This window comes from Leptosomus discolor, chromosome Z (genome assembly GCF_034619465.1).
Source record: "Leptosomus discolor isolate bLepDis1 chromosome Z, bLepDis1.hap2, whole genome shotgun sequence".
Lineage (NCBI taxonomy): Eukaryota > Metazoa > Chordata > Aves > Leptosomiformes > Leptosomidae > Leptosomus > Leptosomus discolor.
In genome coordinates, this window is record NC_141419.1 from 49,089,341 (window position 1) to 49,112,199 (window position 22,859).

Consider the following 22,859-nt stretch of genomic DNA (forward strand, 5'->3'; position numbering starts at 1 on the left):
TGCAATGTCTTTGATGGTTGACTGCAACCGTAGTTAATACTTACTGCTGGGATAAAAGCAGACCTAAGGCTGACCTCTCTTAGCAGTGGGACTGCAGAAAGGAAAGGGGGGATGAAAGCTGCGGTTTGTCAGCCTTCTTAGCACCTCCAGCTTGGCAGATACAGGCTGCAGAATGGAAAGAAAACTGTCAGAGCTGTGAGAACGTAGCGTGACCCCCGCTAGACTCTGGGACATGAATGAAGGTACTCTGAGAGGGGAAGTAACTGTCTGTTGTTTGCAGGGGAGTTCTGGAGATCGGTTTCTCAACAGTTTGTCAAGTTTCATGAAAGGCCTGGATACAAAGAACAATGTGAAGGTAAATTAACCAGCCCTCACCACTGTGCCTGCTATTTGAAGCTCTGGTAACCTGGAGTTATTTTTAGTTATCAAAGTCCCAGCAGTTTGCTTTGGACAAATGTGCAGACCAGAAATCTCTGTATTTGCCAGTGGAACAAATGGAGCTTTGTATACTTGTGCGGGTTTCTCCAAAATCTGTTTCTCCCTTGGAGCCTAGGCCTAAGACCCAGAAGGAGTTCAGTGCTGGATCAGTGCTAGCTTCCAGCAGCCTCTTGTGATTATTGATCCAACTGTATGTTCTGTCCCTGAGCAAACTAGCTGGAAGGATGTGGAAAGAAATTACATGCCCTCAGTAGAGGAGGGGATGTTCTGCACAGCTCAGGAGCCTGGTGGGTAGCTGCTCTACCTGGTGCCTTTCTGATGCTGATGTCATCTCTTGCAGGTGTGGTTCAATAACAAGGGCTGGCATGCCATTGCATCCTTCCTGAATGTGATCAACAATGCTATCCTTCGAGCCAACCTGCAGCAGGGCAAAAACCCTAGTGCTTATGGGATCACTGCCTTCAATCACCCACTCAACCTCACCAAGCAGCAGCTCTCTGAAGTGGCCCTGTAAGTCCTGACATGAACACGGATGGGTTTGGGCTCATCAGCTGCTGATAACTGGAAACAGGCAACATGGGGGGTTTTAGCCTCACTGGTGGACACTCAGTGGCCTGTGTTATTTAGGCCTAATGTGTTGGCCTTATTTTCTGTGGTCTGGGCAGGTGGCAACATGTGCTGTTGAGCACTTGCTGTTGAACAGCATTGCTGTGCAGGCTTTCTATGTCTCTGAGTCCCTGGAAGCTGTTATTTCTAAGAACCGGTGTAATCTTCAGACCTTCTGATGCTTGGAAAACTCCTCTTGGCCGTATCCAGAAAGGCAACTCGCTCTGAATGTGTTAATTCTTCTGTCCCAAGGTGCCACTGTTTGACTAGGAACCATTGACAGATCCTGTTCAGTTTGCCCACTGTCTCAACCTGGGGAGCACACAGTAATGCACAGGGCTTGCTGCAGTGAGGCATTGACTAGTTCACTTAGGACCACAGCCAGGGTCAGGACTCACAAGCTGTCTGCAAATACATTTGTCAAATCTTAGAGCAGTGGCAGATGACAGTCAAATACTTCTGAACTTTAAAACAACACAAGAAAAAGACAAACTCCCCACAATCCTAAGAAATGCATTAAGTGGGAAACAAAGTGGTAGTGATAAGGAAGGCAGAAAGCAGTCTATTACACTGAAGTCCCAACCAGGCTCCAGGTTGTGGTGCTATCCTTCAGATGTCCCCAGGCTGCGTATGTTCCCTTTGTTAGGTGGCTGGAGAAAAACTGCATTTAAGACAGCCTGATGGTGGTCATCCTTTACCCTGCAAAACAAGGACAGCAGAAGAAGTAACGATTTCTGCGCTGCCCTGCATGAGCTGCCTCATTTCATCTCAAAGGAGCCAGCACCAGCATACAAACATGTTGCTTGCTTCTTTTTTTGTCCAGGATGACCACCTCTGTGGATGTCCTAGTCTCCATCTGTGTGATCTTTGCTATGTCCTTCGTTCCTGCCAGCTTTGTGGTCTTCCTTATCCAGGAACGTGTCAGCAAGGCTAAACACTTGCAGTTCATCAGTGGTGTGAAACCTGTGATCTACTGGCTGGCCAACTTCGTCTGGGATATGGTGAGGGCTTTGTGACTGTGCTAAACTGTCTTCCATTCTGTGTTTGCAGGGGGTCTGTTGCACTGAAATGCAAAGTGCAGCTGGGGCCGGTGGGCACCACATTAATTCAGTGAATAACAACTTTGTGTATGACTTTTGTGTTTATTCTCTTGGGGCAGTGGTTCACCTCAGTGGGACAAGTTACACTGAACAGAGGATGGGAGGCCAACCATAAACTCAATCATCAGCTTTAAAATACCTGCCACAAAATGGTTGATTATGTAGCCCCTTGTTCTGCTCTGTTCAAAGCAATTTGTTTTAACCTGTGGTGTCCAGAACCTCTGAGAGTCTATTGTCTATTCTAGAGGGACTAAGAAATGTAAATTTGTGTGTACTACATTGTAGTTCACACATGTGACATTCCTAAGAGTCTCCCATTGGAAGTAACTTTGGGAATACTAAAGGATATTGAAAACCATTCTTTCAGAGCAGAAAGACACCTTAATTTTTTTGTCATCTGGAAACAAATCTGAAGCTGTATTTTTCACCTTCCAGTGCAACTACATTGTTCCAGCCACACTAGTCATCATCATCTTCATCTGCTTCCAGCAGAAGTCCTATGTATCCTCCTCCAACTTGCCTGTGCTGGCTCTCCTTCTGTTTCTCTATGGGTAAGGGATTTTTTATCAGAATGACTGCAAAGCCTCTTAGACCTGAAAGGTGCTTACCTGATGTTGCTGCCTTTTTTCTTGCCAGGTGGTCCATCACCCCTCTCATGTACCCAGCCTCTTTCGTGTTCAAAATCCCCAGCACAGCATATGTTGTACTGACCAGTGTGAACCTCTTCATTGGCATCAATGGTAGCGTGGCCACCTTTGTCCTGGAGCTCTTCACCAACAACGTATGTTATCCCAGAACCTCCTCACTGCCTTGTGCTGCTGTGATCTAGTTCCATGTTGATGCCACGTTTGCGTTTAGCAGCCAGTTGTCCACAAAGGCTAGCCACAGCCTGTGTCCATTAGCTACTGCAGCAGTTTAAACACAGGTTCTGATGGAAATAGGTTGAAGCCCACTTCAGCAATGTTCACAGAATAGTTAAGGTGGGAGGGGACCTCCTGAGGTTGTCTAGTTCAGTCTCTGAGCAAGGTCAGCTAGAGCAGGTTGCTCAGGGCCATCAAGTTTTGAACATTTCCAGGGATGAAGACTCCTGTCTCTCTGGGCAACCTCTTGCACTTGCCAATCACCCTTAGGGTAAAAAAAATATTTTCTTAAGTTCAAATGGAATTTCCTGTATGTTCTTCATAAGGGGCAGTTTCTGTCTGCTACAGGCCATTTCAGACACTCAAGCATTTAATTGCCCCTAGTTTTGCCTCCTGTGGTAGAAACCTCTCTTAACTGTATTGGGAATTTGTGCACCTCACTTCAGTTTTTCCTATGGCCAGATGCCTGTTGGAGAAGGTGTGAGTTCCTCTCATGCCTGTATGCAACACAAAGTGTCTTAGCAGGTGTCATCATGGTGTGAAGTGTTCCTTGTGGAAGGAGGTTGAGGAAACCCTGTGGGAGTTACCTGTTAGTTGTACCACTGCCTGTGGGCATAAGGAGGCAGTCCTTGATGGTCCTGTTTGTTACAAGACTTTTTTTAGCTCAGTACATGTTTGAAGGTAAGTGCCTGGCAGAACAGGAACCTCTCCTCAGGCTGTCCAACCCATGGGCTAAGCCAACTGGAAGACCACAAAGGAAAAGGATTAGAGCCTCCAATATGGTATAGGGAGGGGCTACCGACAGCCACTTAGATAACCAGCCTGTGCAAGCACAACTGTCCTCAACCTGTAGCCTTCCTGCACATTATTGTTTGCAGACATTGCCTTTCAGACTGTGAGCATTTAGAGGAATGTCTCCTTGGGTGCAGGTTGCTTGTATTAATAGCATCTTAAGCAACGCAACAGCACTGACTGTCCAGAGGCCCATGGTATTGGCTCTTGGGATAGCATTTCTAATCCTTGAATTCTTGTGGGGTTGCAGTGTTGGGGGAGGGAGGGGTCAATCACAACATTGCTCATGCTTAGCTGCTTTCTGCTTAGATGGCTCACTGGCGCTTCATTTTGTCTTGACAGAAGCTGAACAACATTAATGACATACTGAAGTCTGTCTTCCTCATCTTCCCTCACTTCTGCCTGGGACGTGGACTCATTGACATGGTGAAAAACCAGGCCATGGCTGATGCTCTGGAGAGGTTTGGTAAGTGAAATTGGGAATCGCAGGGACAGTGGCCTGAACTGAGCAGTGACAGCTTGAGTCTGCTCTGCATGAACGCCCTTTGCTCCTCTGACTGTTAAGGAAGTAAAAATGCACAATTTGCAGCACAGATCTGATCAAAGCTGGCAAGTCTCCATAGCTTTCCTCTTTAGGTTGTTACAGGACTGAAGAGGGCCTGGCAGATAGATCCCAGCCAATATCAATACCGGCTGGGAGAAGACATACTAGAGAGCAGCGCTGTGGAAAAAGACTTGGGGGTACTGGTGGATGAAAAGCTGGACATGAGCCACAAGTGCAATTGCAGCCCAGAAGGCAAATTGCATCCTGGCCTGCATCAAGAGAATGTGGCCAGCAGATCGAGGGAGGTGATTGTGCCCCTCTACTCTGCCCTGGTGAGACCCCACCTGGAGTACTGCGTCCAGCTCTGGAGCCCCCAACACAAGAAGGACATGGAGCTGTTGAAGCGTGTCCAGAGGAGGTCCACAAAAATGATCAGAGGGCTGGAGGACCTCTCCTATGAAGACAAGCTGAGAGAGTTGGGGCAGTTCAGCCTGGAGAAGAGAAGGCTCCAGGGAGACCTTATAGCAGCCTTCCAGTACCTGAAAGGGGCCTATAAGAAGGCTGGGGAGGGACTGTTCACAAGGGTTTGTAGCAATAGGACAAGGGGTAATGGTTTTAAGCTAGAAAAGGGTAGATTTAGGTTGGACATCAGGAAAAAGTTCTTTAATATGAGGGTGGTGGATCACTGGATTAGGTTGCCCAGAGAGGTAGTGGAAGCCCCATCCCTGGAGACATTCAAGGTCAGGCTTGATGGGGCTCTGAGCAACCTGACCTCGTTAGAAATGTCCCTGCTTACTGTAGGGGCGTTGGACTAGATGACCTTCAGAGGTTCCTTCCAACCCAATACATTCTGTGATTCTGTGATTAAATAAAAATGCATAAAGCCAACTGCATGTATAGGATCATTAGGCCAAGTGTAAGGAGTGGCTGAGATTCTGAAAAGATATAATTTTTTTTTTTTTTCTGGGCTGCAGATGCCAGGCTTGAGTCACAGTCTTTCTGTGCTTCACTAACCTTTTGGGAAGGTGGGCCAGCTGCTCTTTGGCAGACTGAATTCTGGGCCCGAGTCCCAACTTTGCTAGTGTAAGGAGTATGCATGGTGCCACAACTGGCCTCTTGTGTGCTTTCTCTCTTCCCTCCTCCAGCTGGCTGCTGTCCAGTTGCCCTGCTGAGCTCTGCAGGAAGAAATGCTAGCCTGCCTTTCTTGCTCTGGAAAGGTGACTGTGCTCTTCATCTTGTTTTGGCAGGAGAAAACCGTTTTGTGTCCCCTCTGTCATGGGACCTGGTGGGGAGGAACCTCTTTGCCATGGCAGTAGAGGGCGTTGTCTTCTTCCTCATCACAGTGCTCATCCAGTACAGGTTCTTCATAAAACCGAGGTAGGTTGTCTGCTCCACCACTTCAGGCAGGGGAAGTTTTCATTGGTTTCCCCCGTGAAGTGGGGAGAATCTGAACTATGGAGGCCCTGTCTTCTTCTGCTAAGGCTTTATCATGTTGCTCTCTCCAGGCCTGTCTATGCCAAGCTGCCTCCTGTGAATGATGAAGATGAGGATGTAACCAGGGAGAGACAGAGGATAATCAGTGGAGGAGGACAGAGTGACATCTTGGAAATCAAGGAGCTAACCAAGGTGACAGAAAAGTTCTGTATTGCTAAGACTCGTTGGCACAAAACCGTGCAGTTCACCAGAAGCCTCATTCAGAGGAATTTAGTGGGGTCAAAACTAGAGCATGTTCAGAGTGTTTAACACATATGGCTCTAATTACAGTTCACTTTGACGTTGTCCTTCTCATTCTTTTTCTTCTGGTTTCAGATTTACAGAATGAAGCGAAAGCCAGCAGTTGATAGGATCTGTGTTGGAATCCCCCCTGGAGAGGTAAGCTTATCTGTCAGATTCATTGCTTTGCTATTACTGCTGTATTTGAGAGCAGTAGACAGCAAAGGGTAGAGTAAGATCAGAAACAGATGATGTTCAAATTACATCAAAGGAAATTGTCTGGAAGTTGAAGTGGTTTCTGATTCTGCCTATCTCTGCCTTTGAAGAAGATACTGAACTCTCAGTGCCTGGGACCAGAAGCCAAACTCTGGTACCCTCCAAGGTTTAGCACAGATCTGCTGTGGTGGTGCTGCACCAGGGTGATGCCGCAGTTCATTAATTTTCCCAGCCTAAAGATTTATACTTTAAATGAAAAGTCCATAAGCTTTTTTCTGAAAATGCACTGAAGACTCCCTCCAGCTGTCCTGAGGGTCAAGTTTTCTCCTTCCCATCATGTCAGTGCTGAAAATGATGCTGCTTAATCCTGTTGTCAAACACACTGTGCCCATGTGCTCTTCTGTATCCTCAGTGCTTTGGACTCCTGGGAGTAAATGGTGCTGGCAAGTCATCCACTTTTAAGATGCTAACCGGTGATACAGATGTGACAGGAGGAGAAGCTTTCCTCAAAGGAAACAGGTGAAAGACCATGCATCTTTCCTCGATTTTTGTCAAAGCAGGTGCTTTGCTGCTTTCACCTCCAGTGTTCACAGGCTTTGTTCCACTTCCAGCAGTGGAAGTCTAAACTCTGCCCCACTCTTCCCTTTTTCTACTCCTGGCATCTGTTTCAGCCCATTGCTGAGTCTGCTAAAGTACTTCAGTGGCTTAGGAAAATTGATTTAGCTTGATAGTCACTTCTGAATACCTACCCTGTCATGGTTAAATACCATATTTAAAAAAAGAAGGGGACAAGGGGGAGAGAGAAAAAAGAATTTGTCCAAGACGAACTTCTAGGAGCCTGTATTTTTGTTAGTTCAGTGATTCCAAAACGAATGTTCCACTTTCCTCGTTTTAACACCTAAAATAGCAGTGTGTACATGTGAAATTCTAACAAAGGGGTTTTTGTTTTACAGTATCTTGTCCAACATCCAAGAAGTCCATCAGAACATGGGCTACTGCCCACAGTTCGATGCTGTTAATGAACTGCTGACAGGGCGAGAGCACTTGGAGTTCTTTGCACTCCTGAGAGGTGTTCCAGAGAAAGAAGTCTGCAAGGTAAACAAAACACCACAGGACCCACCCCAGTGACCAACTGTTCCTGCTTGCATCTACCCTCCCTGCAACACATGCAGTGCCATGATGGGAAGCTGCTGAAGATACTGTATGGTGAAATCTGACCCCCTTTCCTTTCAGAGCGAATTGAAAGTTGCTGTGGGTTTTTCAGTACTGTCTAGAAAAGCGTAATAAATGGAAGGGCATATACTTTGGGTCCAGCATTCTCATAGTGGATGCACTTCTCCACTGAATGTCTTGTTTACTTTAAGTGTTTAAGGGCTGCGGAGCTGCAGGTCATGCAGAACCTCACCTGTTGTCAAGAGTTAATTCTTCAAAGTCCCAGAGAGCAAGCACCTTACAGCTTAACAGAAGCCTCACACTGGCAGTTGCATCTTCCCAGTTGATCATACTGCATTATTGAAGTGCTGCTATTTTAGCATTCGACAGCTGCCAGTACCATACAGCACCCTTCTCAGTGCTGTTTCCTTGAGTTAGCGAGCTAAAGCCACTGCTGCTAAGAGCACTACGGCGGTGGTTAACACTCATTTGATGTTGAACTCATGCTCACTGGCCAATAAGCTGCAGCCATTTGATTTTCTGGCCTCCCAGGGGTAGGATTGCATATATCCTGACCTAGAGGTGAACAGGATGTTTCAAAACCCATATCCATGCTACATCAGATCCTCAGATGAGTGACCCTTCTGAAAAATGTTTTTTAAAGCCAAATCTCATAAGGAAAATCTCATTGTGTAGATGTTGCTGCGCATGATTTGAGATGGTGCTGTGCTGTGTCTTGTAGGTTGGCGAGTGGGCAATTCGGAAACTGGGCCTTGTGAAATACGGAGAAAAATACGCTGGGAATTACAGTGGAGGAAATAGGCGCAAGCTCTCCACAGCCATTGCCCTTATTGGAGGGCCACCTGTGGTATTCCTGGTGAGTCTGCAACCTTTGCTTATTAACGTTTTCCTTGGAAAACAGAAAAATCAGGTTCAAATGAAGACTAGATACTTCACAGCCAACTAATGTTTAAATACATCATTAGTCACTTAAACGTGAGCAAAGAGCACATGGAAATAAAGATTCCCTGTTTAAATGTAGGTGCAAGCTATAATGTGCCTCCAAGATTCTATTTCTGAAAAAATGATTCAGGAAGTAGGGGCCTTGAACGTGATGACAAACTGCCAGCTGTGTAGCGTCTTCACCACCTTAGTACTGCTGCAAAGATTTCTATACCTAGAAAAAAATAACAGCCTTCTTGCTGGACGCAAGCAAACCTTACTGTGCAGCAGAATCAGTGCTGTGTTTTTAAAAGTTCAATGAAAACTGGAAATAAATATTTTAGGATTGAAGGCAAACCTTAGGATTACTTAAGTTCCTAGTGCAGGAGAAAGTAGTCTAGTGCTTTGTTTAGACAAGCAAATTGACTTTAACTTCTTTTAGAACTGGATATATTTTAACGTTTTACAATTGCAGAATAAGCACTACTTCTCAGTTCTGAAAAAGATGTTTGCTGATTTAAAAATTGGAGCATAAATTATTTTCTCATTTTGCAAAATGAGCCAAACTTGCTTATTTTCAATGTTTCCAGTATGCATAATCACAATGGACATGTCATTTCGGAAATGAGGGTATTTGTCGGTAGAATGTACCAGCATAACTTGGTTTTTGTATGTATTTTGCAGGACGAGCCAACAACAGGGATGGATCCCAAAGCACGTCGTTTCTTGTGGAACTGTGCTCTGAGTGTCATCAAAGAGGGGAGATCAGTGGTGCTCACATCTCACAGGCAAGTAGCAGCCCAATGATACCATACCCTGGCTTTTGCATCTAGCAGGGCTGGATGCTAAACTGCTTGGCTGCTCCGCCCTTCACTGCTGCTTGCAGTGCTAATGAAGTTATTTCTGCCTGCAGCATGGAAGAATGCGAAGCCCTGTGCACTCGAATGGCCATAATGGTCAACGGGCGATTCAGGTGTCTGGGCAGTGTCCAGCATTTAAAGAACAGGTAGCTGTTTTCTTTTCACTTACACCGCAGAGTTGTCTGCATTTTTAGGGAGATGCAGTCAGACTTAATTCTGCATGCAGCATTCCCATTGCTATTCTGGCTGTGGGAAATGCTGCTGAATTTTAAGCTGCACTTCTGTTTCAGAGGCATTTAGCTCATGTGCTGGACCTCTCGTTTACAGGTTTGGAGATGGTTACACCATAGTGGTGAGAATTGCAGGGGCGAACCCAGACCTGAAGCCTGTTGAAGAGTTCTTTGGGCATGCCTTCCCTGGAAGTGTCCTGAAGGAAAAGCATCGGAATATGCTGCAGTACCAGCTTCCCTCTTCACCATCCTCCCTGGCCAGAATATTCAGTATTCTCTCCCAGAACAAAAAGAGACTCCACATAGAAGACTACTCCGTTTCTCAGACCACACTTGACCAAGTAAGTTTTTAGTAGCCTGTCTGCCAAACACTTCTTTGTATGGAGGTAGGAATAAATCCACCAATCTGCTGCACCTGTCTTTTAAGAGCATTTCAGCAAAGTGGAGTACTGAGTCCCAGGACTAGTTCATGAAGCCCAGTGTATAAAATGCCCTGAATTAATGAAGATCCAGGGTGATGTTTGACATGACCTTTTTTCTTGCAGGTGTTTGTAAATTTTGCTAAGGACCAAAGCGACGACGACCACACTAAGGACCTGTCATTGCACAAAAACCAGACTGTGGTAGACATTGCAATCCTTAATTCCTTCCTGCAAGATGAAAAGGTAAAAGAAAGTTGTGTGTGAGCCAATTTCAGCAAAGAAATGATGAGCAGAATGCGAACTTCCTTTGTCTGGGATAGGATACTCCCAAAGAAGAAGCTAGAGGAAGAGAAACTGGACTCTCTACTGATAACCATTCAATGCAATGCAATTCAATGCAATGAAAACAAAATTCCTTTACAGGGGCAGTGCCTCATGGAGTCGTCTTGTACTGTTCTCAAGTGAAAGACTTGAACTTAACTCATTACAGTATAACTCTGAAGCTGTGGTAAAGCATCCACCAGATCCTGTGGGCTTTCAACCATACTGTATCTTGTCCTGTACAGTATGTTTTTACTAGGGTTGCAAAAATAGTTCATTGAGGAATCATGGCCAGTGGTTATTTATAGATATTTTAGACATGCATGTTTTAGTCTTTAAAACATTCATGTCAGGAATGAAAATTTCCTGGTGCTACATCCATTGCTGGCAATGAATGCACCAGGACAGTCAGTGGCAAGAAAGTCACCACCAGTCTTGTAGCCTTAAGTTGTGAGAACCTACCTGACCAGCTGCTTTTCCTAGACTGGTGTAGGTCAGTTGGTGACAAATCTGGGGCCACAAAGCAGTACTGTGCAGATGGGACGGCAAGAGACAGGCTATCACATCCATACAATCTCTATCAGTAAGTGGTGATATGCAGAACTGCAAACCCTGCAAATGCACAGGATTGTCCCACCAGCATCACGACCAATAACGTACTCTGACTAGGTTCTTGTGTAGTTAAGTACTCTCTTGCTCCTTTGAGGTACTGCGCAGCTGCATGAACACCTAGGAGGAGGAGGAAGAGGGTGAGAAGCAGACCTAGGGTTTGGACCACAGCAGCAAACTCAGTAGTTGTACAAGCTGCTAATGCCAAGAGCAGATTCTAAATGATGAGATATCACTCAGATATGTAATATCTGCTCTTTAACCCCTGCTTTGCACCAGAAAGGTACCATCATCTGAAGTTACTGCTTAGCACAAGCATGTTGCCATTTCTGGCTTTGCCAGATAAAACTAGAAATGAGATGTAGATTTTTTTTTTTTTTTAACAGTATTATTTATAACTTTAGGTAGGTAGCATAACTAGGGATTGAAAGTGCTTTCGGTTGATCTTTGTAGCCACAGTATTACTTTACATTATGCCTGTGATGCCATGCTCTCATTCTATCCATTCAGCCATAGCTGCATTCATGATCTTACCAAGTTCTAGACTCTTAGCAATCAGCCGCTACTGCAAATTGCTCAGCTAGAATTTTCCTGTTTGGAAACTGGTATAACATTAGATTAATGTGTAAGTTTCTGCTTCTGTTGTGCAGTGTAGTTTCAGTCATTAGGTGATCCCTAACTGGTGAAAACACCCTTATTACACATACAACAAACTGCTTCAGTGAAAATCCCCTTGAAGACCAAGATAGTTCAAAACAGTAGTGCCACAGTTACATCAGTCAATAATTTTTAAAGTTTTACAAAGCCAGAATAATGCCAGAGGGGATATTATATAGCAAGAACAACCAATTCTTGTTCACATTGTACAACAGTCATGGGAGAGTATGCTTTAATTAATACACTTACAGGCCCCTCTGTCTTGCTTTTACATTGAGAAATAGGTTCAGTAATGTGGTTTGAACCAAGTGCAGTTCCTGGGCTACTTCTGTATGTCGTGCCTCTGCCTTAAATACCCATACAGGTTCTGCACTAGTTCTTGATGCTACTCTGCCATGAATCAGTCATGCACCATTTTCTTCTGTGAATGCCCTTAGCAGCCCAACAAACAGTGAAGAGGCTGGCATGAGCCTGAAGAAGTTTGATTACATATGTCCAGGTATACTTGGAAACACTCAACAATTCAGGATTTTAAAAACACAGACAGTTAAATATTTAGCACAATTTCCTAGTCCCTGCTCTGTCCTGCCTTGGGATAAAGTAAGAGCTTTCTACATGGTCTGCTCAAGTGCCTTTTTCATACTATTTTTTTTTTTAATCTGTATAATACATTGCTAAGGGGATTGAGAAAGGAGTGTAATGGGGATTGGTATACCTCACTTACTTAAAACATGCTTTGTTATTACCTTTATGGCATCGTCGCCCTATGGGGATGAGTTACAGGGTGACAAATACACCAGACTTCCAGGTGCAGAAAAATTACTAAACAGCTGAGCTACAGCCATGACTTCTCTGTAACAGGCTGCAGGTATGTTAGGATATCATTGAAACAAGTAGCATGTATTGAAGGCTCACCACTGCTAAAAATCACTATTACAAATCAGCATTAAGTCACCAACGTGAAGGGCTTAAGTTTTGCATTGCACCAAAATAGCACATGTAGAACTAGAACAAGTTGTAGGAGGATGAAGATTTGGTCCTGAAAGGGCTATGGTTTGCTTTTTGTAACTGGTCATGTAAATGATTAATTTAGCAGGAAACAACAGTTATGTCATAATCCTTTTTCCTTAGCCCACCAAAAAGAAATTCTTGATTCCTATTCCCCTATGACTGTCATGCTCATACAGAGCCTGCTATCTGTGACAAAATGTAAACATGGGTATTAACCAAACTATTTCACAGCCCTGGTTGGTCTTGTTTGTATTGAACAGGCCGCATAATGCAACTCTCACATGAAGATTTGTCATGGAATAAGACAGCCACTAATTTCAAGTGTGTGTTGGGGAAAAGTCACTTGAGTCACATACAGTATATGAACCACTCTTGATAATGAAACTGCACTGAGGTGTTAACTTATTTTGAACTTTATTACTGTTGACATGTTGCATCCCTTTTTGTAGTACATTTGTATTTCAGGAAGGAGTTGTTGAATTTTCCCCACGGTTAAACCACCACTTTGTGCTTATGCTTCCCTCCTGAATTACAGTTGGTCCTTCATTCCAAGCACTTTATGCTATCTGTAATGGGATCTATTTTTGCACTGGAATATCTGTTAACTTCGCAAAAATCTTGAGGTTTCACAGCTGAAATTTCTAAGTTAAATCCTTAAATGGACATTTTCATTAAAAGCAAAAAAAAGTATATATATTTGTATTTGCTAATAACTGTTATGTGAAATATTAAAAGGCACTCTAATTGCCTTGTATTAAGTAAAAAATAAAGCTGTTATGGCACCACTGGTCTTTGAAGTGTCATTTTTTTGTATGTTCTTTTGAGGAGTGCTGTTAGAAGCTCATTTTGCCCAGTTTGTTTTGTTGTGAACTTTGATGCATAATGTACAAGCAAGTTCCAATTCCTCTACAAATTAGCATGGGGCACATACTATTTTCAGGCAAGTGAGGTGGTGCAAGATTTGAAAGGCAAGTGCTACTTCAAGCTTCTAAAGTTAGTAAATAAAAAGGTTTCCAGCCAGTCCTGAAAAAAGTGATTGGTGTAACTGTCAAATCGAGCTGCAGAGTGTGACAGACTTCCCTGGATGTTCAAATACCAATTCAGGTACCTGCCTCTGAATATTTCCATTATGGAGATCTGGCAAGTTGCAATTAGTGATAATTGTTGCTCCTCTTTGCTAAAAATAGCCTATACCTGTTTTCACTGACAAAGTAAAATGTTATGTTTGAGTCTAAAGACTCTGAAATAGCCTAAACTTGACTAATACCAAATTAAAGGAAGATCACTTCAGTTAACACTAGATTGATTTTGAACAGCAGTTTACAAATGAATGCAAAATAGTGGTATGATTGCGCAAAGGAAAACTGATGTTAAAATTTTGCTTACAACTGCCCCTCGTCCCACTATCAACCAATTAAGTTCCAGAATCCAACCAATTCTTCAAGTTACATGTCTCAGGAAAATTCATCCTGGGTTTTCTGTCTTAATCTAGTGTCCAGCTGGTGCTTTGGGTAATGTGTTTGATTTATCAACCTCTTGTCAGAAAACAAACACACCTCTTAACATCCTGAGTATTCTTTGCTCTCAATGCTGGTGACAAGGGACATAGTTTTACTGAAAAAAAAATACTGTTTTTAGTATACCTCTCTTTTTTATTCCAGCAAACAATAAAACAACTTTTTTGCATTCATGTGGGAGGAAAGAAAGTCCTATTAATTCCCTGTCCCATTTCTCAGTCCATGTTTTTGTTACTGAATAAAACAGTAGTCCCCCTTTGAGTTAACTGCCATAAGGCAACATTCTGAATCAACTTGGTAGTGATGGTTTATCAGCCATTTATAACTTAAGAAGTTCATTTGTAAAATACAAAACAGCGGTCTCTGAAGTAGTGCTTCTTCCACCCTGAGAGTGCTAAAGATGGCTTTGTTGGAGGAAGGAGAGGATGAAGACGGGTATAGGAGCTGGGACCTGTTATATTCCCTTAACTGCAGCAGCTGGATCCCATCCACCCACAACCATAATTGCCTGCAGATTATTTTTTTTTTAGTGCTTTCCATGAGATCTTAATGCACATTACAGAAGAAATAGTCATCATTAGGCAGATTGCACAAAGATACTTCAGTAGAGAACTGAAATCAATTGCTCATTGAAGGTCAGTGATTAACCCGTGGAAAAGCTTCCCAAGTCCTCTGCTGGTTAGTGACCTTTAAATTGCAGAAGAGTGCTCCATACCACTATATACAAAATACAAGTCTGACTTCTCAGCCCATGTGCCCTCTGCCCTGCTGCTATTTCATTCTAGCTTACTGGCTTTAAAGCAACTATTATCAAGACTGTTGTTGACCAAAATGCAAGACCTGCAAAAAGAGTAAGAGCTTGATCTGTAAACACTAAAAAGTCATGCTTTACACAAATTTATTTGGCTTTTAAAGGTCTGGCAAAAAGTATTTCAAAGAATGTAAGCACATGCAGATCAGCTGAGTGTGACTACACAGTTGAACAAGAAGGGCTAATAAACTTCAGCACCCTAAACAAACACTAAAGTACCTAATAAGGCAAAGCGTTGTGTAATTCACAGTTTTGAGGAAGTGTTTAAGGAAAGGGCTGAAGTGAACTATAACAAGATAGTGAATAAATGCTTGTCTCATGGCAGAGTTCATCAGGACACACTACCCAACCAGCTCCCCTGCAGCACCTCCTAGGTGCAATTCCAACCACACTGATGTTTTATGTTACTCAGAATTAATACAAAGCACCCCAATAAGATGGCCAATTAAAACATAACTGGGTAACAGTTATGTGGGGGCATTCTTTCTTAAACCAGTATGCAATAGCCAAGATGTGATAATTACAAGAGTCGCACTGAGCTGTAATGTTGGGAAAAAATGCTAAGAACTGATGGGTTAAAATAAAAGATGGGTGAAGTGTGGCTCATGCCATAAGTGATACAGCTCAAATTCTTTTTCCTGGGGATATAGGAACATCACCATAAACTTCTGTTTAGTAATTGCTATCAGGGTGCAAAATTTTACTGATTTACATTGCTAGCGATCCATATTTTGCATCCATTTATTGTAAACTGAAGAACAGCTCAGTTCATGAGGGTATGATGATCCATGTGATGGCCCTTGCTGACAGCACTTCCATCTTGTCCTTTCTGCTATCAGCTATATCCTTCAGAAGAAGGTTACTTCAGTGGCGAGCATTGCAGAGGAATCAGGAGCACATTTTGCTGGGACTCCAAGAATCTGACACTGTCCCGCACTGAAATTAAATGCATATTTAAATGCATAATTAAGACAGTAATCCAATGAGAAATAATATTTTTCTCAGCATGCATGCAGGTAACACTAGTGAGTTCTCCAGATCCATCATCTCTTACCAGCTGCTACCACTCTAGCATCTTCATGGGCACTGTGCCTTCCTGCTGCCCGGTGATCTGCGCTCTCATTCCACCAGATCACATGGACTGAGAAAATACAAATAAAGTCAGCTGAATACTGTTATGCTGCAAAACAACATGTACTCAAGTCCTAGCAGTCTCCCTTCCCCTATTAGATGCTCTGCAGTTAGCAGAAGCAATTCTCCAGGCAAGTGGTAGGATGATCCTCCACTTAGCCTTTAAAAGGTCTGACTCTTTTAACATCAGATCTGAGAGTCTTTTAAGATAGTAGCACCTGGCGTAAGCCTGTAAGCCAATACACAAAGCTGGGTTCAAGGACTGTTTACAGGACTTTGGTGATCCACACCAACATTTCATCAAGCCTGTCAATCCTGATCCAGGACAAGGGTTTGCCCCTCTCCCTCCGCCCCTTCCCATGCCAAAAGCTGTTATCAGAAATTTAGTACCTGTGTTAAGTAATCCATACTCTGTGTGGAAAACACCGATCAGCTTGGTGTAGCCTGTGCTGACGTGAGCATTGATGGCAGCTTGAAAGGATTTACCCCACAATGCTGGCCCACCAGGCTTCATCTGGAAAGTAACCCATTCATATATTCCTGGAAGTAAAGGCAAAGACCACCTCAAGGAAGGAAATAGAAAAGAATATGCCAGGTGTCAACCAGCGTGTCATGGTCATAACATATTTATTGTGAAACTAGTACTGCAATTCCCTGCCATTTGGGGTCAGCAGGACATGAGACCACCCCTACGTCCCAGCATGCACAACACCACAGCTTCCAAGGCTCACAACAGCACAGGCAAGCAGCTCACTAACTGGAGCTAGTTCACGTGCAACTGTAGGTACTGAGACCCTGAGGAACAGAAGGCTTCACACGAAGCCTAACTTGGCAATTTTCAGTTTTGCCTGGAAATCTGGGGAGATTCAGACTACTCTGCAGAAATCACTACTCATACAATTTTGCAGGATTCGGATAGCTGATTGAACAATGCAAGGTGGCCTTTTCTAAGACTGGCGGTGTTCTCTGGCATTGAAGTGGTTCATGGCATTGTGAACCCCTTTGACTCCCAGCAATTGGTCACAGCAAGATCGGCAGACATAACCAACACACCAGGACTAGCTTAGCATCTCTGCTCTGCCAAACGATCTCCCTTGTTTGTAGAAAAATGGCATGATTTGCTGAAAAACTCCAGCCCTGCTACAAGACACATTATCTGTCTCCTTTCCATTCAGGTAGTTACTCTAGATTATAATTGCTGAAACTTAAACAGAAAGCTAGACACTTGCCATATGGCAATGCATGTCTGGTCTTATTCTCCAGCAATGGGCTGGAGAGAAACTAAGATAGGAATGTTTGTTTAAAAAGTCAGCTCTGCAGTTTTGAGAGTAAACTGGACTGCTTTCAAATTCAATTGTAACAGCACAAAACTCAGAATCACAGGGAAATAAAGAACAAAGATTTCTGTACGTATGCACATGCTGAGGGCTAAAGCAAGGCCTGTTTGATATCACTCCATGCAACAAAGCCTGCAAATGTTCATAAATCAAGGAACAGTCAATACTATTAATACTACATTTGCTACATAGAGAATTTAAGGACAGGACAGCTACACCTAATCTATGATTGTTACAAACTATGCTTGACCTGCATGTGTCTTTAAAAAGCAGGGATTTTTTTTTTTTTTTCATTTTTCTTGAAACTATAACATGAAAGAAGCAGTAACATCAAAGCTAAATGATAAAAGGGAAAAACCTCTGTGAAGGAGAACAATCATTGCCTTTAGCATCTCCAGGAAATGCCCTCTCACTGATGGATGGACAAGTCAAGTCTGGGATGACTGCTCTGACCTCTACTACCGCGTTGCCATTTTGCATGGTCTTTAGGTAAGCCACACACCTCTTTACAACCTTAACAATCAAGGCTCTAGTCAGTTATTGATGTAAGTTAGTGTAAAATCCTTCCTAAAAACTTTGTCCCTCATCTGTGTTACGTCAACTTTGTTACATGGGTGTACGCATATGCACTTGATACATAAAACAGTTAGAAAACCACGTGATACCTGGTTTAATCTTTAAGCCATTTTTTGTTAGTCCATCAGCATCAGTAACTTAAGCAGCAAAAGAGAAGATAAGCTCACCCCCTTCTTTTGGAGGCTTCCCAAATTGACACCAGGGTACTAGATAAGCGACCTCATTGTTCTGCTTTTCTATCAAGGGTAGAACTGGTGAGATGAATTTTCCCTGCCAGTCTTTGTCATTGGCTACTGCATTCCGGACTGCTGTTCTGTGGGTAAAATTATCTGTAAGAAAGGGAAAAAAAGAAAAAAGCTATGAAAAAATGCACTTAATGTCACATCCGACTCAATCAAAATATATAATTAGAAGGAGGCAAGCTGCACTTACCACTTATAAGTTTGAAATCTGTATTTTTAACAGCATATTAGCTCAAAGCCGATGTGGTAAGTTTCCTTCAAATTCTACAAAAACATTTACTTTAGCTCTCAGATTTAAATGGTTTCAAGCCAAACCAATTTTTCCAAGAGAGTTTATAAAAAAGTTATAATACATTGAGCAATGTTACTGTTAAGAAAGATTCATATATGGCATCTGCAGGGACTACCAGATGTGGCATCAGTTACCAACGATAAGAAGATTCGGAGAAAGCACAGTGGATAAGGAAGTGAAGTGGAAAAGAAAATTCAGAAGGAATATGAACCTACCAAGACAAAAATTAGTAAAAATATGAGTTTTGGCTTACATAAAATGACATTAAAATGACAAGTATAGAAGTAATGTTTGTTTGTTTAGCTACATAAAGTTACTAAATGCCCAAAATCTAAACCTTTTGCTCTTTTTATTTTTTTCTTAATGAAAAACAAATCCACTGAATTAAGAGTGCCTGAATTTCAACTGGATAGGCTGCAGTGGCATCTTAAGCAGTATCTTTATGCAGACTGCTTTAAATAATACAAGAGAAAAATCCAGCATCTGAGAATGGGGAGAACGTTGAGAAATACCAATCTTGGGACTAAGAGAAAAATATAGCAATTACTTTTAACTACCAAAAAGATATAAGCAAGGGTCTGATGAATCAAGGACAAAGGATGTTTTACCTTACACATGTAAACACCATTAGGAAGCAAATACAAATTATAGCTTTTTCCTCAGTTTTGCATTTTAAAAGCTTCTCAGAGATTATTAAATATGGTTTTGGGTTTTTTTGGGGTTTTTTTTTAGAGAAAGAAACAACAGACAAGGATAAAAAGTTGAGAAGCAGGGCAATTTATTCACCATAGATACCTATAAACTCATAATATTCCCCTTGATGGACAACTGGTCCCTTCAACCCTCCAAGACAAAAGGGGTGACCCTTTATTCTAAACAGGTACTGTGAACATGCTGGATTTCAAAGAGCAGACTGAGGACTTCAGAAACAAAATTCTCTGTCTCAGCATACAGACATACCCCAGACTGCAGCAGGCACACAAAGAAATGACACCGGTGTGCCGTCCCACCTCTCCGTAACCCAAGTATCAAGTTCCCTTGGGCTCCACAAGGAGCACAGCCAGCACACCTAGCTTCTCACATAATTGTAGCTTTTCTTGGCTCACCAGCACCTTCCAGGCCAGCATCAACTCCAGCAACATAAAAAAGTTGATTATACTGCAAGGAGCCTGTGGCTACCAAGGCTGAAGCAGCAACGAAATATTTTGTGTGCTTGGGAAGTCAGAGCTGGCAGAGTGGCTTCCCACCTCAGCACAGTCCAGAAGGAGTTTAAACATGGAAACTGTGTGCTCATTTTTTTAGGGGAATGATTGTTACACTGAACTAAAATTTGAGAACAATTATACAAGCATATAAACATACACAGACTGCATGTAGATTGCCTGCACTTATATATATTACCTTATTAAGGAGGTCTCAATCTTTTTTCTATCCATTTTGAAATTCTGAAGACATTTGTGATTCAGGAACTGGCCCTATGTTAAAAATATTTACCACAAACAAAGCAATCTGCCGCAGCTCCACTATTATACCTGTTTTGAGCAGAGATCACTGTTTAAGAAGAGTTGTAACTCTCTCATCCCAACATGTCAAAATTGTCCTGACAGGCTGTGCAGCGCTCTTTTCAGTAATCCGTACAGGAACAATTTTTTTTTTTTTACACTTCCTTACAGTAAGAGCAATAACTGAAAGCTGGGTAAGCAATCGCATTGCCTTCTTGCCTAGGAGACATGGAGCAGAGAGAGCGGGAATGCCGAGCGTACCGTACTTCCAAATGTGGACCACTTTATTCATTGCTCCCAGCTCTGCAGACCAGAATCCCACCAGTTCTGAGTGAGCTGTGCGAAGGTGAAGGTACTTGTTGACCATTTCCACAAACTCCTTCATCTTCGATGGCTTAATATCATATGTGCGAATTTCATAGAAAATGCTGTTGTTTTGTCTGGGCCCTGTAGCAAGGGGTGCAAGTACCTGAGAGAAAATATTAAGAAAAATAACTAAAACTAATTCTTAAGCCAGAAAACCATCTTCTGCATAATTTCTAGACTTTTTTTAAAACACTGAGATGCCTCAGATGGATTTTTTTACTGGGGCCTGGGAGAGGGGATACTTCATGATCTTCACCTCAAAACTATCTTCTGGCTTTTTTCTTTGGAAATGGTTCCCATGCGTATTACTTGCTGGAACTCCTTTCAGCAGTGCAACAGACTGTGATGTGTCCTTTATTTGTTGCACTCAACTGTTTAATTATTAACTCATAACAAAGCAGGATTTTCCATTTCTCATACCCCTTCCTCAGGAAGTCAGCAGCAGGATGCAAAAAGTCAAAGCAATAGAGAGTCAGCTAAACATATTATGCATAGGCGAGGCTGACAATGACACTGGAGCAGAGGCAACATCAACATTTGCCTGTGCTGCCCATACCCGACTGACCCATACTAGTGCAATCTGTTTTCTAATCACAATCTTATATCAGTGTTAGCAAACCACATATTGTTGGCAAAAGAAAGGGGAAAAAAAAAAAAAGCAGCACTTGGGAAAAGACTGATTCCTTCCCGTACAAGATTGCCAAAGTCTGCATCCTTGCCCTCCACTGGCTGCTTCCCAAAGGCTGGTCAAGAGCAGTTGTTCCAGTTGTGTAACATAAAACCCTTCAGAAGTCCCAGAACACGCTTACTTTTGCAACTGTCTCAATAACCTCGAACATGCTATTTGCCTCTCAGATAAAACTAGAAAAACTAAGGCCAAACCAAACCTTGGCCTTAGCCCAAACCTTTGCACAGAGGAGGCTGCAGGATGGAGTTGGGACACGTGGCATTTCACAGGTGCCAGCAGGCATGTGCGCCATGCAGCTCGAGCCACAAACCATGGATGGCCAAGACCAAATGTCTTGTTTCCTAACGACCCTCAGCAATGTTACACATCCAGTTTTGGTTGCCATATGTCACAGCTTCTTTTGGCATTTACAGCTTCTAAATCCCTGTAGGGCCCTGAAGAAACAGTAATCCTGCACCAGTGACCCCTCCAGCGCCGAATTTCTGCGGGAAAAGGGAAGCCTAGGCGTTTCTGCCACTCAAGCAAATGCCGGACCGCTGCTGGACCGCCTCTCCCGTCTCAATAGCACGTCTCGCGGTTCCGGCGAAGACCAGGGGCCGACGTTCACCACGTGAACGCAGCCCCGTTAAAGGGGATGTCGCGACGACAGCCCTGCCCCAGCGAGCAGCGGCCAGAGCCGGCGGTCCCGCCCAGGCCCGGCCCACGGACCGAGCCACGCCCCTGGTGAACCCCAGCGCGCGATCACCGAAGCACCCAAACCACGCCCCCGCAGACCCACCCCCAACCCCCGCCGACCCCGCCCCCGCGGCTGGCCCCGCCAGCCTCGCCCCCTTCCGCCACCGCGCTCCGCTCCCCCCGCGGTGCCCCAGCCGTTACCGGAGGGCGGGCCCAGGCCCGGGCCAGGCGAGCGGCGGCGCCGAGGGGCCGGCGGAGCGCCCCCGGGGGCAGCATGGAGAGCGGCAGGCCGGGCGGAAGGCAAACGCAGCGGCGGGCGGGCGGAAGGCAAACCCAGCGGCAGGCCGGGCGGAAGGCAAACGCAGCGGCGGGCGGGCGGAAGGCAAACCCAGCCGCGGGCGGGCGGAAGGCAAACCCAGCCGCGGGCGGGCCGCCTGGCGGCCGTGGGGCGGGGCGCCGTGGGGTAGGGTGGGGTGGTGGCCCCTCCCTCGGCGTAGGGCGCACGCGCTAGGGCGTCCGCTGGGGCCTCTGTAGCCAGCCCCGCCTCGCGGGTCAGCGGTGAACGGAGCCGCGGCGCAGGGGGATTGAGCTCCGTGGTTCCTTCCGCTGGAGTAGGGGGGCGGGGCTGGATAGATGGGTGGATAGATGGATGGATGGATTGGGTCGGGGAAGGGTGGATGAGCGCACAGCTGAGAAGAAATGCTCATTCAAGCTACCAGGCACCAGTGCCTGAAATGCCGTGTCTCTGTGTCAGCCAAAGCACCTGAATACAGCAAAAACGTATCCTGATGGCCTGGGGAGTCCTGGGACTCTGTCCCCCACAGGTTGCTCTGGGGCAAATCACTTAATAAATCACCCGCCCTCCAGCATTTGCAGGATCAAACTTTAAATAGTACAGATAGAAATCCTCCATCTGCAGCCCTTCTCCAGAAGAAACCTCTGCAGCTTTTTTTTGTGTAGCGTTCTGGGTAAATCCAAGCTTTGTGCCAGGGGTGTGCGGTGCCAGGCACTGTCACCCCATTACAGCTGTATGCCCAACTGCATAGTTCTTACTCCCACAGGGTTACCTAGGGGTGGGATTTTGTGATGGCTGAGAATGTATAGCTTTCCAGAATTAAATATTGGCCAAAACAAATGGAAAGGTAAAACTTCCAGTGGTGTCACTGCATCCAGTGACAGTTTTACCCGTGGGAGACAAATCAGCTCCTAGCAAAGGGTAGTTTACGGAAGACTACCTAAATTAACAAGG

The 22,859-nt window shown here is 44.2% G+C and overlaps 2 protein-coding genes across 3 annotated transcripts in view; one reads left to right on the plus strand and one right to left on the minus strand.

The window, feature by feature from the left end:
* The window catches only part of ABCA1 (ATP binding cassette subfamily A member 1), an 82,099-nt gene extending 69,432 nt beyond the window's left edge, over positions 1-12,667 (plus strand). For both annotated transcript variants that reach the window (XM_086480217.1, XM_086480216.1), the window contains exons 34-49: positions 281-355; positions 779-948; positions 1,868-2,045; positions 2,580-2,695; positions 2,781-2,925; positions 4,139-4,262; positions 5,588-5,717; positions 5,846-5,966; positions 6,150-6,212; positions 6,682-6,788; positions 7,223-7,364; positions 8,164-8,298; positions 9,048-9,151; positions 9,277-9,369; positions 9,551-9,794; positions 9,999-12,667. In XM_086480217.1, coding sequence (XP_086336343.1) covers positions 281-355; positions 779-948; positions 1,868-2,045; positions 2,580-2,695; positions 2,781-2,925; positions 4,139-4,262; positions 5,588-5,717; positions 5,846-5,966; positions 6,150-6,212; positions 6,682-6,788; positions 7,223-7,364; positions 8,164-8,298; positions 9,048-9,151; positions 9,277-9,369; positions 9,551-9,794; positions 9,999-10,139 — 2,088 coding nt within the window. In that variant the 3' untranslated portion in view covers positions 10,140-12,667. The remainder of the gene's footprint in view (positions 1-280; positions 356-778; positions 949-1,867; positions 2,046-2,579; positions 2,696-2,780; positions 2,926-4,138; positions 4,263-5,587; positions 5,718-5,845; positions 5,967-6,149; positions 6,213-6,681; positions 6,789-7,222; positions 7,365-8,163; positions 8,299-9,047; positions 9,152-9,276; positions 9,370-9,550; positions 9,795-9,998) is intronic.
* Positions 12,668-14,871: 2,204 nt separating this feature from the next.
* On the minus strand, positions 14,872-21,886 carry NIPSNAP3A (nipsnap homolog 3A). The gene is made up of 6 exons (XM_086479754.1): positions 21,812-21,886; positions 20,143-20,350; positions 18,013-18,174; positions 16,323-16,472; positions 15,856-15,942; positions 14,872-15,737 (listed from the first exon to the last, which is right to left on the minus strand). Exons 1-6 carry the CDS (start codon positions 21,884-21,886, stop codon positions 15,661-15,663), a joined length of 759 nt encoding a protein of 252 aa, XP_086335880.1. The 3' UTR covers positions 14,872-15,660.
* Positions 21,887-22,859: the final 973 nt, after the last annotated feature.